This window comes from Ictidomys tridecemlineatus, unplaced genomic scaffold (assembly GCF_052094955.1).
Source record: "Ictidomys tridecemlineatus isolate mIctTri1 unplaced genomic scaffold, mIctTri1.hap1 Scaffold_58, whole genome shotgun sequence".
NCBI lineage: Eukaryota > Metazoa > Chordata > Mammalia > Rodentia > Sciuridae > Ictidomys > Ictidomys tridecemlineatus.
This window is the reverse complement of record NW_027523917.1, coordinates 655291-669001: the sequence shown is the minus strand read 5'-3', so window position 1 is coordinate 669001 and position 13711 is coordinate 655291. Positions and strand designations below refer to the sequence as shown.

At 46.4% G+C, this 13711-nt stretch overlaps 1 protein-coding gene across 1 annotated transcript in view; it reads left to right on the top strand.

The window, feature by feature from the left end:
• Positions 1–8037, top strand: part of LOC144374099 (uncharacterized) — a 61712-nt gene extending 53675 nt beyond the window's left edge. Inside the window, exons 3-5 of the mRNA XM_078037045.1 lie at positions 4839–4933; positions 6585–6658; positions 7516–8037. Of these exons, the coding sequence (XP_077893171.1) occupies positions 4839–4933; positions 6585–6658; positions 7516–7564 (218 nt within the window). The 3' untranslated portion in view covers positions 7565–8037. The remainder of the gene's footprint in view (positions 1–4838; positions 4934–6584; positions 6659–7515) is intronic.
• The last annotated feature ends 5674 nt before the right edge of the window (positions 8038–13711 follow it).

Below are 13711 nucleotides of genomic sequence, written 5' to 3'. Positions count from 1 at the left end.
ACCCAAAGAGCACCCTTTCCTTTTCCCACAGCGCCAGACCTCCACTCCCCTGCTTCCCAGCAGGACCATCCAGGACCCTCAGGTTCTAGCTCTATTGCCCATTTTCACTGATTTCTAAAGAAAGACATCACCATCAAGAAATGGAGAGAAGAGGGTACAGCTGGGGGATTGGAACTGATCAAGGTACATAGAGAGAAATAAGCATAGTTATTTGAAGAAAATTTTGTTGCAAACATAAATGCGCACACGCGCGCGCATGCGTGCACACACATACACACACACACACACACAGTTCTCCTCCTCTGGTCTTCTGGAAGATTCTACTCAGGGGTAACTTCCTCAGTCTGGGAAATAGCTGTCCAGAGTTGTGATTGGAAATTTGCTTAAGGGACTTTTATGAAATGAGCAGAACCGTTCAGCAGACTATTCACAAGAGAGCTGGGTACTGGGGGCTGTTGGAGGAGCTGGTGTCTGTACATGACCTGACCTCACCCCTCTTACTGGTTTGGCTCTGGATAAGCCACTTGATCCACAGCAAAATTTAGTAGGTGCTCAAAATATACTTGTAGAGCTACGTGTTTATTTATTTTGACAGCTACCCACATGTCCCTTTCTAAATATTTTGATGCAGCTTACAACAATAATAATGAAACAAAGGAAGAACTAAATTATGTGAGAGGAACACATTGAGTGAAGAATATAGTGAAGTTAAAGATGAGATCAATACCTGAAAATTATGAGACCAGAGAGGCTGCACCTTTAACCCTGAGAGGCACAGCCCTTCCTGATTTTGATAGACACTTCCCTGGGTTTTGATCAAGAGGATCTGTGGGGGCAGAGGGTGGTGCCCTGGTGGCACTCCTGGGTGGAGAAAGAGAAGGGCCTGGTGAGGACTACTTTCCTCCTTGTTGGCACTTATCAATGCGAGCCAGATACCGCCCAGCTCATTTTCATTATCAAGAGTGGCTGTTTTCAACATTGTTTACAGAGTAGCGATGCTCTTCTAAAATCCAATGGAGAGTATGGACTTTGTTTAAAGTTCCTATGGGGCTGGGTACTGGCCAATTTTCTAGACCTCTCATTCCCTACATAGGAACTGCTCGATCCTAAGGGTCTGAAAACCCCTCTCTGTTCTAGGTGAATGGATGGACGTCAGGAAAGAAAGAGGGAGAAAGGGAGGAGCTGGGGGGGTGGGCAGAAGGAAGGAAGGATTTTTATTGCTACTTTATAACATTGTAGTAAGAACCAGCAAGAATATTTTTACTTTGATCTGGTAAATTGGGACTTCCTTTTCATGTGCATCGAACTGCCCTTTGATTCTTCAAATCCAAATAAAACAAATTATGATGTCAAGAGATTGAAGAGAGAGTTCAGTGGGTACTATCCTTGTTAAGCATATGGGCTCTGGAACCAGACTGCCTCAGTTTGAACCCTGGCCCTTACTTATTAGCTGCGTGATACTGAACAAGCTACTTACCCTTTCTGTACCTCGGTTTCTTCATTAGTAGAAGGGAGTGTCAATAGTACCTACCTTGCAGGGTTGTTGTGAGCATAAAATACACTAGTGTGTATGTGGGTTTAGAATCATGTATGACACAGGGTGATGATGTAATCAACACTGGCTGTTGTTATGGGTGTGGAAGTGTGTGATTCCTTGCAGTACCAGTTTTTGCACATATAATTCCTGGCCCTCCGGTAGGTATCCTATTTAACTTCAGGACCCTACAGGGGGCTTGTTCACTCAGCAGATGGCCAGGGATTTGTGCTGCAGTGAGTTCTGTGAATGTGGTTGGTTGGGCAAGGACGGGGTGGGGCGGCTTCTGTGCCTTTTGCTGTTTTGCTGGGGAAGACGAACTCTGGAGGCATCCAGGTCCAATCTTAATTTATGGTTGTGGGATGTTTATAGCAAACTCCTTCCTAGTCTATATGATCTGTAAGTCCAGAGGGTGTCTGCTGGGTGAGAGGGTGGTCAGCGAATGCTTTCTTCCTAAGAGTTTCCCAGGCTGGGCTGGAGCAGAGAACCCTGAACTGCTGTGGGTTTCACCTAAAGTTCCCAGTCCTGTTCTCTGACCTGCTTCTTAGGGACAAAATGGCATTGCAGGGACTTCCCAGGGTCTCCCATAAGAATCCTAAGGGGCCACATGCATGTCAAGGTTGTTGTTAGTGGCCCCTGAGAGCTGGCAGGGGCCACAGCCAGAACCTGGAGCTGGACAGTTCACACCTCCCCAACCTCCTTCTAGTCATGCTAGAAGGTTCCTGTGGTTCCACCTGTCTGTCCAGGTGGCAAGCTATCATTACCTGAAAGGACTTGCAATTTGCTTTGCAAGACCAAACTCTCAGGCTGAAGTCGGTGGTAACAGACAGTGCACACCATGGAGGGCGAAGAGGAAAGGAGGAGAGGGAGACTTGGTGTCAGAAGTGGGACTTCTGTTTGAGCAGGAAGTGAAGGAAGAAGCTAGGAATATCAGGGATGCAGGAATGGGTATAAGAGGGTGTGCTGGGCCGGGAGAGAGGAGACCAGGATGATGGGAGTAGTAAATGGCGTGTGGATCTTGGATGAGGAGGGTCTGCCTGGAGCATGGATAACCCGGAAGCCCCATTGGAATAGATTTGGCTTGATACTCTAGGAAACAGGACAGACATATTGGGAGAGGGGTTCACAAGGAAGGCCTTGTCTTCTGCCTGATCCTGGCTGGGAATCTTCCCTGACACTGTCAAGGGCAGTTGGAGTGAGGTCTGTCTCAGCACGTGTATAGGCACACACATATAGCTTACAGGTGTGACCAGGTTTGCTTGCACACAACCATTATCTCTGCTGAGTTTTCCAGTCTCTTAATCCTTCTGGCTCTGAGCTTGTGATCTGGGGCTTACATACAAATGACTTTATAAGTCTTAGCAGGACCACAGGGTGCCATCATGTCAGAAGGGGAAACCAAGGGGCTGGGGTTGTAGCTCAGTGGTACAGCACTTGCCTAACATGTGTGAGGCTCTGGGGTCCATCCTCAGCACCAAATAAAAAATAAATAACTAAAATAAAGGTATTGTGTCCATCTACTAAAAATAAATAAACAAAACAAAGGTATCGTGTCCATCTACAACTGAGAAAAAAAATTTAAAAGAAGGTGAAAACAAGGCACTGTATTCTAAAGAAGCTGGTTCTAGGAGCTGCCCTTGAATTATTGTGGAGTCCGATTTCACGTGGAGGCTGCTGGGACTCCTTTATTCAGCAGTCTGGCTTCTAAAATGGTTTCTTTCCCTCATCTCTTATAAAGCCAGGGAAGGGTGTTACCTGAGAGAGGCTATTTGGACAAATCATTTTAATCATTTCTCAGTGGTGCAGTTTGGTGGAGGGGGCTGGGAGGGAGAGGTTGCTCCTGGGGTTTCCAGTCACCCCAGTACTCCTTTAGACCATCAACGAGTGGAGAGTGCGGTGGGGAGGGGGCTTGTAGAGGACTCAGAAGGCTCAGAAAGGTGATAACACTTCACCATATGGAAAAGGGTGACAGAAAAAGGAGGAAGACTTAAACTTTAGGTGATAGGGGGTGGCCGAACCTGGGGATACAGGTGACGTCCCAGTGCATAGTGTTCCTCGGATAGAAGTGTCTTTGGTAAGAGGGAGGAGTGTGAGGCCATGTGTTCTGAGGTCACCTCCCCATAGTACTGACCACCTGAGTTCCTCCTGTCCCCTCTTGAGAGCTGCCGCCATCATCCCTTGCCCTATTAGTGGCTACCTCCCACTCCTGGGTGCCTTTTATTCTCTTTCTCCCTTGGGCTGTGAGAAGGGCAGAGTGCCCAGCCAGGGAATGGACATGGATGTGTGTGGTTGTGCATGTGTGTGTGTGTGTGTGTGTTTGTGTGTGTGTGTAGGGGCTGGGGCTGACAGCAGGTCAGAGCACAGGAGTAGAGAGCTTCTGGCAGGTGAGGCTGCCCTTAGGTCAGCTCTGTACCCTGGAGCCCAGAGGACTCTTCACTCAGACGACAACAGCCTGCAAGACCCCGAGAAGCCAGAGCAGCTTCAGTCACTGACCAGAGGAGACCCCGAGGAGCCCGGGAGGAGCCTCAGGAGTAAGTTAGGCTCTGAAGGGCTGGGTGTGGCTGGGCTCAGTGAGAGGTGGGAGAAGCCAGGGATGCTCAGAAAGATCTGGACCCACAGAGCAAGAGAGAAGAGGAAAAGGGAAACTAGGAGACCTTCGTGCCCTCGGTCTGTGGCTTGATGCACAGTATCTTCATCTCTGTCCCTTGGGCCCTGCAATTCAGAGGTCACAGCCGGGGGCCAGAAATTCCAAGTAAAGGAGGGAAGGGTGTGAGGTGTGATACCAGTGTGGCCCATGGGGTCTCCCCAGTGGTGAATGGTGGGTGGTCATAGTCAACATTTGAAGGCAAGAATGGAGGGGTGACCCTGAGGCTGGTGGTCAGGCTGGGGAGACTGAGGAACCAGGTTCTACAGGCCCTCAGTGGGTAATAGTAAGTAGAAGGGGTGGTGGTTTTGGACAAGACCCAGATTTTGCTTCTACTTACAGGTGTTCACGATGACAGTACCCTGGAAAGTTCTGGAATAAAAATACCTGGGCTTTAGGTCGTGGAGGTAGGAGATGGTATCGTGTAATGAAAGGTTTCATTTTTCTCACCTGCCACAGCCTGAATGTCAGATGCTTGGGAAACAAGAGGTGGGGATGAATGGGCCTTGGAGCTGGCTGATGGGAGGGCTCGGGGCAGGTGGGTGGCCAGTCTGCCTGTGACCTCTCTCCTTTGCTTCTTGAGATTCACAAACAAATTCCTGGTTCCTGGTGCCCAGGCTGCTCCCTGTCACCCTCTTTGTTGTTCTCTGCCTCCTTCAGGTGATGGTGGGCTCCTGCTCCACATCCTGATGGGACTCTCTGGAGCTGACAGAACCCTTTACTGCCTACAACTTGGGCCTGGTGCTTCTTTCAAGGTATATGTTTTATGAGGTAAGCCTGATCAGCGCTTTCTGCAGAGTTCCAGCATCTGTTACTCCTTGGGGAGCCCAAAGGATAAATAAAGCCATGAGCTTCTGACACAAAAAGTTCCAAAGCCTAGGCGGGGACATAGGCAGGGGCTGGGATTCTGTTGGTCTTTGACTTCTCCATCCCTGTTACCAACTTCTGTCCTCCATTTTCTTAAATAGAGGAGCAGAGGTCCTCACCGGCCTCCCTCCTCATACAGGGGTGTGGTCAGGCCCCCAGAGCTGGGCTCATCGCTGTCTTTCTACCAGTCTTTCAACCCCGGCTGCCTTTCTCCCCTGGCCCCCTGACAAATGCCCACACAGCCTTTAAACTCAGGTCAGTGGTCTCCTCTCTGCAAGCCTTTCCTCTCTCTCCCAGGCCTGGCTATTAGCTTCCTGCTGGGTTTCCACACTCTCGCTACAGGCCTCTAACCTCAGCAGCGGGCCGCTGGAGCCCACTCCACCAGCAGCGGAGCGCTGGTTGGTGGGTCTCTTCCCAAGTCCATGTTCAGGGATGTCTTGCTAAATAGCTTGAAGTCATCCCCGGCAGTATTTACACCACACAAATTCACAACACCACAGATCAGTGCTTCTTCTCCCACCCTGAGAGCCTGGCTGGCATGTTTGTCTCCTCCCCAATGGCAAGTCCATCAAAGGAAAGGGCTGGGTCCTACTCCTGTTTGTAAAGGCAGGCCCAGCCGAATGTCTGGTATTAAGTGAGAAATAACTTGCCAGACAGGAGACTTGTCCTGGGAAACTTGTCAATTGTGATGACAGTATATTCTGCTGCCCCCCACCCCCATACTTCAAACACTGCCACACCCTTATCAACTTCCTTCTTAAAGCACTTAGGAGCTGCCTTTGCCTGTAAGACCAGAATTTAAAGCCTGGAGGCAGGGGATTTTTTATCTGCCTTGTTTTGTCCCTGTGAATGGTGTGGAGAAGTGATTAGTACAACACTACCAAATGAGTCAATAAGTAATCAAATCTAAGCTCCTTAACACAACTCTCAGGCCCTCCACTAGACCACACGACTCTCCCTCAGTCGCTGTAGTTGCTTCCTCTGGGTAGGAATCCTCCCACTGATCCTCTCACCAGCACACAGGGTTAGGACCCAAGGCCAAGCACCACCATAAAACCATCTCTCCTTCCCCTCCATTTGCCAAAGGCCTCTTCACTCTTGCATCTCTGCTGACTTCCAGAACACCCTCTGTCTTTCTGTAGTAACAACCTTAAAGATTAGGATTATTTCCTCCATTCTTTGTGGGGCTCTGAGCTCCTTGGAGGCAGGGCACATGTGTGGATGGCCTTGGGTTCACCCTGGACCTTCACTGCCTAACTTAGTATCTCACATGTGGGGAGTCATATCTGTGGTCTATGGTTTACTCACATAAAAAAAATAGAGACCAATGAGATGTGTGCAAATGCTGTCTCTGATCTATCCACTTCAGGGAATAGTATGGGTTAGCAAAATCTAACCCAGTATCACTAGGGGTTGGAGGAGGACAGTGCTGTGGGGAACATGACCAAATCCAGAATCAGCCTCATGGGCCCTGGTGTCTGATCTCATGGTGGAGTGGCCTTATGACTCGATAATTTGCTTTTTCCCTTTCCCTTCCAGTTCATGGCCACCTTGCTTCTGGATGACTGTAACTACTTCTGCCAGCCAGTGGACTACAACCGAGCAAGCTCAGGGTGAGGGTACAGCAGGAAGTGGGACAATTAAGGCTGAAGAGGGAGGGTTGGTGGAAAGACCCTCATATAACAAGCAGAACTGGATCAAGACAAAGTCACCAAGCTCTCTGATGGGAAGCTGGGGACTGGCTGGTTAGGCACAGGCTTTGGAATCAGAGGAGCTCAGACCTCAGTTTGGACATGAGATCTGCCAGTTACTGGCCATGTGACATACCTTTTTTGGATCTCAATTTTCTTATCTATGTAATGGGGATAGGAACACTTACTTTATAAAAGGAAACTTTGGGGAAAGATTGAATTAGACAATGTCTGAGTGTTTAGCTCTGAGACAGGTGCATATTACTGGTATCTAAGTGGTAGTTATTTCATTATTGCTAGCTGTTCTCAGTTTCAACTGGAAGTAGAACAAAAGGCTTCCCAGCAGCAAGAAAGCTAAGCTTTGACAGGTCGCCGAGTAGTGATAGGGATGTTGAGTCACTGGGGTTCCAACAAGGAGCTAAAAGTCTTGCGACTCAAAATATGGTCCACAGACCAGCAGCATCAGCATTGCTGGGAGCTTGTTCAACAAGCAAAATCTGTGCCCCACCTCACGCAGCAAGCACATGGATTAAGAATCTGCTTTTCAATAAACAAGATCTGCATGTGCTTAGGATTGAGCTGAGCATGTTTGGAAAGTCCTCCTTTGACCACTCAAAAGCTGTGCCACCTTATTCCTGGGCTAACAAGCAGACAGGTAGGTAGGCACTTTGGGAACACAAAGTGTGCAGGAACAGAGAGGGCTGAATCCTGCCCTGCTGGGCAAGCTGTGCCACCAGCAGGACCAGAATCTGATGGAACTTCCCCTTCATGCCCAGCAGATGGCGAGCGTGTGCTGGTGGTGCTACTCAAAGGCTGCTGAGTCTCTAGGCAAGGTGAGACTCCCCAAGCACTGGCTCCTTTACAGTTCTATCAGCCAGGTCTCAGGCGGTGTTTCACCTGCCCAGTGTGAATGCTTTCCTCCAGCATCCCTGTTGGATGTAAAGCCTTGGTTCTAGGATCTGACTGAGGAAGGATGCTCAGGGACTGATGTAGCATCTCACTGCTACAGGCTTCCACCGAGTCCCCATTGTTCATCTATTCACCTGCATAAAAGTAGTCATTTTCCCCCAATAGCAAATCCAGAGGGTTTGCAGCACCTAGTGGGTCAAGATCATGATGTGGGGTGGTGGTGATGAGAAGGTGCTGAATCCTCCCTCCGTCCACTGCCCTGCTTACTTGTGAATTTACGTAATTGTATGATTCTGTGTGTGTGTATGTAAATTGTGTCAGGGAAAGGGCCATGTGCATATATCTGAACACACATCTTGAAATAAACATGATGCCATTTGTGTTTCTCTTCATTGGTGTTATTTGTCTCTTCTGTAAGTCTCTGGAAGTGCCATGCTGGCAGATAAAAGCCACTGTGATTCTCCTGTCTCACTGGGGGACTTGGAATTCCATTAAGAAATCTTTGAACACATGCTAAGAACCTTCAAAGGGAGACAGGGATGAAGAAGAAATGAGATCAAAATGGGCATAACCATACTCTTACAAAGTGGAATATAGGACCAAGATCACATGGTATGACAGAAGTGAACATTTACTGAGCTCTTTAAACCTAGAGCTGGATGGGACCTGGAAAGCAGTTGGCCTGAGAATGGTCTCTGTGCCTCCAGTATTGTTATTTTTCTTTATAATCAGTTCCCTTGGCTCTTTTTAGGTAAGTTCTTATTTTTTGATGCCTCAACAATTAAGAAAGTTTTAAAACCTGTCAAAGGCCACACAGTGCTATTTGGGGACTATTTATTCATCAGGCATTCCAGGTAATCAGCTCAAGGCCACCCAGGGCTACATCCTGTAGACAGAATACTAACAGAAAATTCCCCATAAGTTACACAGGATGTGAGCACAGCCCACACACTTTTCCAGCCCAGGTTGAGTGCCCCCAAAGGTGGCTGCCTGTTTCAAGGAAAACTTTATTTTTGTCAATTTATAGGAATAAGTTCTGTTCATTGGCATGGCAGCCAGGATAAGGGGGAAATTAGTCATTCCAGAGTTCAGAGCTAATATTGTTCAGTGCTTGTGGCTACCTCTGCCTCATGGGGCAGCACAAACGGAAGTGACCTCTGCTGGGTGACACTGAAATATGACTCTGGGGGGACAGTGTGGTAGATGGATTTGGGTTGTAAAGACTATACCTCAGGTTATCAGGATAAATGTGTGCACATTATAAATCAGAAAGCTAATTGCATTTGGCAAAACAGTCAAATTCCTCCCCAAAGTAGAAGTTCATCTCTATGGACTACTGTAGATAATGATAAGGAAAGGTGCTGGCTGGAGTTTTAAAGATACACTATAACAGGGCTCAGCTAAATTGCCTGACAGTGCCCATTTGTCAAGGCAGGGGGGCCCAGAGTAACAGGTGGGACAGGGGAGGTCCCTCTGATGGAAGAGGATTTGCCCCTTTACCTCCATCTCCCAGAAGGATCCAATAGCTGATGTCCTAGCTATTGCCTCATAGATCAGGGTGCATCTAATTGATGGACTTTTCAGTTCACCTTAAATGGAACAGTTTCACGGGGCCCTTCCAGCTCAGTATTCTGTAAGGATATTCCCTCCCTGCCTTCCCTCCCCACCCTGCTTTCTCTCTTTCTTGCAGTTTCCTTATACGTGGAAACACCCACTTATAACAAAGGTAACTTCTGTCTTTTGTCCTCCGTCCTTGAATAGTTGTGTTAATTAGCTTTGGTTTTCTATGACCAATGTACTTGATGACAGTAATTGGAGGAAGAAAAGTTCATTTGGCCTCATGAATTCAGAGGTTCAGTTCATGGTTGGCTGTTTCCATTGCTCTGGGCTTGAATTAGGCAGACCTTCATGGTGGGAGGGCATGGTAGAGGACATCTGCTTAGCTTTCGGCAGCCAGGAAGCAGAGAGGTGGGGGGAGAAAGGGTCTGAGGAGAAGATAAACACTTTTAGGGCATGCCCCTAGTGACCTGCTTTCTCTGACTAGGTCTCACGTCCCCATAGTCCATTCAGCCATTAAGAGATGGATGGACAAATCCACTAATGACATCAGAGCCTTCATGATCTAAACGTTTCCCCAAAGCACCACCTCTGGGCACATGAAATTTTGGAGGACATTCCAGATCCAAAACAGAACAGTAGTCATTGGGTAAAATATAAATTACAAAAGAAATGGAGGGTGTAATTATTGTTTTAGAAATTTAAACCCTCACTATCAGGATCTGGTGTCTTGTGGGTGTGAGAGCTTCAGGTGGTCAGCCAGATGCATCATGGATGTATGGTGGGAAGAGGAGGAATAGAGGACCAAAGGGATACATTTTAGTAGCTGTAGAGAGATCAAGGGCTCATGAATAAAATCAGGGAATATTTATTTAAAGCATACCACACCAACCCATCTTCAAATCAGAGATCCCTGGAGTCTCAGAACCCCTGAGTTCAGAATCCTTCCTCTTCCTGGATAAAGGAGTGGGGTGCTGCTAACATCATCTGCTGGAGACTTTTTCACTGGCAGAATTCAGAAACGAGGTGCTTTCAGCTCTAACAAATTCTGACAGAGTTGGAACATTGACACATGGTCAGTACAAATCCTTTCTTTAAAAAAACACAATTTAGCAAATATAATATTAAACAAAAAGGTAGAAAATGCCCATTTTGAAAATAATTATAAATAAAACTGTAAACACGGATATGGTAGCTGGTGAAATTATGGATATTTTGAAATTTTCTTTGTAGTTTTCCTTTTTTTCTATAATGCCTATTCTTTTTTTAGTCATAAATTTTTAATATTAAAATTTGATGAATTCAGAATACCTAGGCAGCTTTTTTTCCTCCTGAGAATTACTGAAGGATTTATTTGATCTGCTCATTAGGTCTTCATCTTTGACATAGAGAACATACTTGACCCTACTGTTAACCTTTCGTTCATTCAGCATAGAAATATTAAGGACTTACTCTGAGTCTGGTGTTAGAGACCTAGATACAGGCCCAACCTGGCTTCCTTTGTAAAGTCCCTAAATGCTTAGAAAGTCAGATATTTAACAATATCTACTGCTCTGGGGAAAGTTAGGAAGAAGGCCAGTCTTGTCCCAGTGTGGGAGTGAAATCTTTGAACAAAGATTTAAACAAAATACCAAATGTGATTATGGGGCTGCTTACCACTGGTCCAGTGGACCTGATTCAGAATGGAATGGTGACTCCATTCTGGGAGCTCCCAGGACACCAGAACATTAGCACACAGCCAAGTACAAGTCTAAAACTCCCTCTTAAAGGCCACTGAAATGTTAGGCAATTTTAAAATTATCCACATGTAAAAACTAACTTGCACAGATCATGGGCCCATTTTGGCTTCATAGGAAGGATTTCTTGGAGTAAGAATCCAAGGGATATTAGAGAAAAAATATTCAATGATACTTATTGAAACCTGGCAAGGAAGATTACTCAGGACATCAAGGTAAGTGTAGGGACCCCTGCAGTGGGGTCCTGCAATGGGGGAAACTTTAACTCCAAATACCACATGGGAGTTTATAGCCAAGGAGCTGGTGTGTCAGTGGATGGAAAATGACTAGGAGGAAACATCTGGGGTAAGGGGAATTCTGGCTAAACTGACCTAATAGGAGGATTCTTGTAGATGGGCCAGGGTGATCACTTGGGAGATGGTAGAGGACTAAAAACCTGATCAGATAGGGAGGAGGGTGAGATAGTGAGGACTGGCATTTTATTTTATATTTTTGTTTGCTAAAACTGTGTTTTATATGAGGATGTGCACAGATGGACCTAGGAGAAGGGTCAGGAGCTTAACCAAAGTTTGGCCAAGCAAAGAACTTTTACCAGGGGAAGCCTTGACAACTATATTCATATATATTACAACAGATCCTCAACAGTAGTGAAGGGTGGCAATCTTTGAACTAGCTCTTTCAAGTTAAAAATGACCTTTGTATCTACAAACTTTTCTGAGAAATGAAGAAAATGTTTTTCATAGATGAGAAGAGACTTGGCCAGAATCCATGGTGTGACAGACTAGAACTGGGGCCTCAACACATAACTCTCTTACCAGTGCTCTGTGTCCTCTAGAACTGGGTCAAGGTGAAAAGAATATCTACACACAGGGTCATTTAGATATCCTGGATCTGAATCTCAGCTTCTGATATAGCTCATCCATCTGGAAAACTTGATAATAGACATCTATTTTCTATTACCTCCCACCCTCATGTATCTCTTTCCTTTCAAATATATACATGAAAAGAGAGAGAGAGAGGCGGGGGGCACCTTCTATGCTGATTAAATTTACCATTTAACTCTGTTGTGAAATATCAAGATAGGATCAGGATGGGAAAAAGTAGAAAAGAGAAAGACACAAAGGAAAGAAATTTAAATAGTCTATTTTTAAAAGGAAGAGAGGGGAAACGGTCTGTATCAGTGTCCACCTTCTCAGGGAGTAACAAAAGAAACACAGGGTGTCTCCCAGACCTGCCGCATCAGATCTGAGAACAACAGCCTTACAGAGACAGGTTCAGCCAGCCCCCGCAGTGGCACAACCACATCCCTGTTGCACATGCCTCCTAGCACTTCTGCTCTCCTGAAAGCTGGTTTCTGCAACTGGTCTCAAGGCCATAGATGTCCTGTAGAAACCTCCTCCAGTCACTTGTGAATTCCTATGCCCTTTATGCTCAGCCTAGTGGAAAAACACATTTCCTCCAAGTTCCCTAAAATTAATTAATCATCTCACTGTTGCATTCTAATTAAACACCCACAAGTGTATGAGAGGTCCCTCCATATACACTATATAGATGTTGCCTTCCAGAAGAATTTGTGGGGCTCCAATGCAGCATAAATAAGGAGAAACCTTTAGTTAGAAAAAAAAATTGCTCTGTATATTTTAATTGCAAACCTTGTGGCTCACTGTACAGGGCTCATCTATGGTTTCAAACAATTGCTGTGGCATCTTTGTCAGGCATTGAGTCATCCAGGGTCACATAAATTTCCCAGAGTTCCTTTGCCTGAGTGTTTCCAGTTAGAGTGGGGGAGGGGAGTCATTTTGCTTGAGACCTAAGGGCACAGGTGAAGCCTCAGCCCTGTTATTCTTCACTCTTAAAGGGTTGCAGCAGGTGCTTTTGCAGCTCAGCCCATTGTTGCTAACCTCTTTCCCCTGAAAACTTCTTCAGCCTGTGTGTCCCAGGCCAGGCCTGTGCTTAGTTCTGAGACAGGACACCAGCTCCTCCTGCAGGACAGAGAGAACAGAGCTGGGCTCCATTCTTCCAGAGGGTCCCAAGGGTTCCGCTTGTCCTTGCCTCCTCCCACTTGACATCCATCCTCCCCTCTCTGCTGCCTTCCCAGGAGACCTTGAGCTCTAGCACCAGAGGCCAAGATAGCCTCACAGAGACCATTCGACCAGCCCCCACGATGGCAGAGTCAAGTCTCTGAAACTAATTCCGCACTTCCCACTGGTTCTGCTTCTCTGATTGAACCCTGCTGATACAATGTCCTTGTGGCACATCCCAGTGCCACAAACTCCCCCAAAATCTCTGGAGAAAAAAAGGAAGAGAAGTTTTTTGTAAGGAGAGATTAGAATGTGTAGGGGATCGGGGCTTTCCATTTTCTTCCTATCCCTTCCTACCTCCACCCTATAAAGCTGTAGGAAGACAGAAGAGCTGGAGATTAGGCAACTATGCTTCATTTTGTTTGGAATCTAAGTGGGGAGAGAATTTAGGGAAGGCTAGGGAGGTAACAAATCTTTGTAGCTGAGGAACTGAATATACAAATCAATAGTAGCCAGATCATGAGTGAAAATACAACTCTGGCCCACAATTGGCAGCAACCCATCCAGAAAACAAACCCATTATCTATAGGAGCCATCCCAGGAAATCAGCCTGCTATCTGCAGTCTCGCAGGAGATCAGACTACTATTTCTAGCAATTGGGACCAGAAACAAAAATAATAACTCCTCTAAGATAGCCAACTTTCTGTTACTATAACAAAATACCTGAGATAATTGTCCTATAGAGAAAGGAT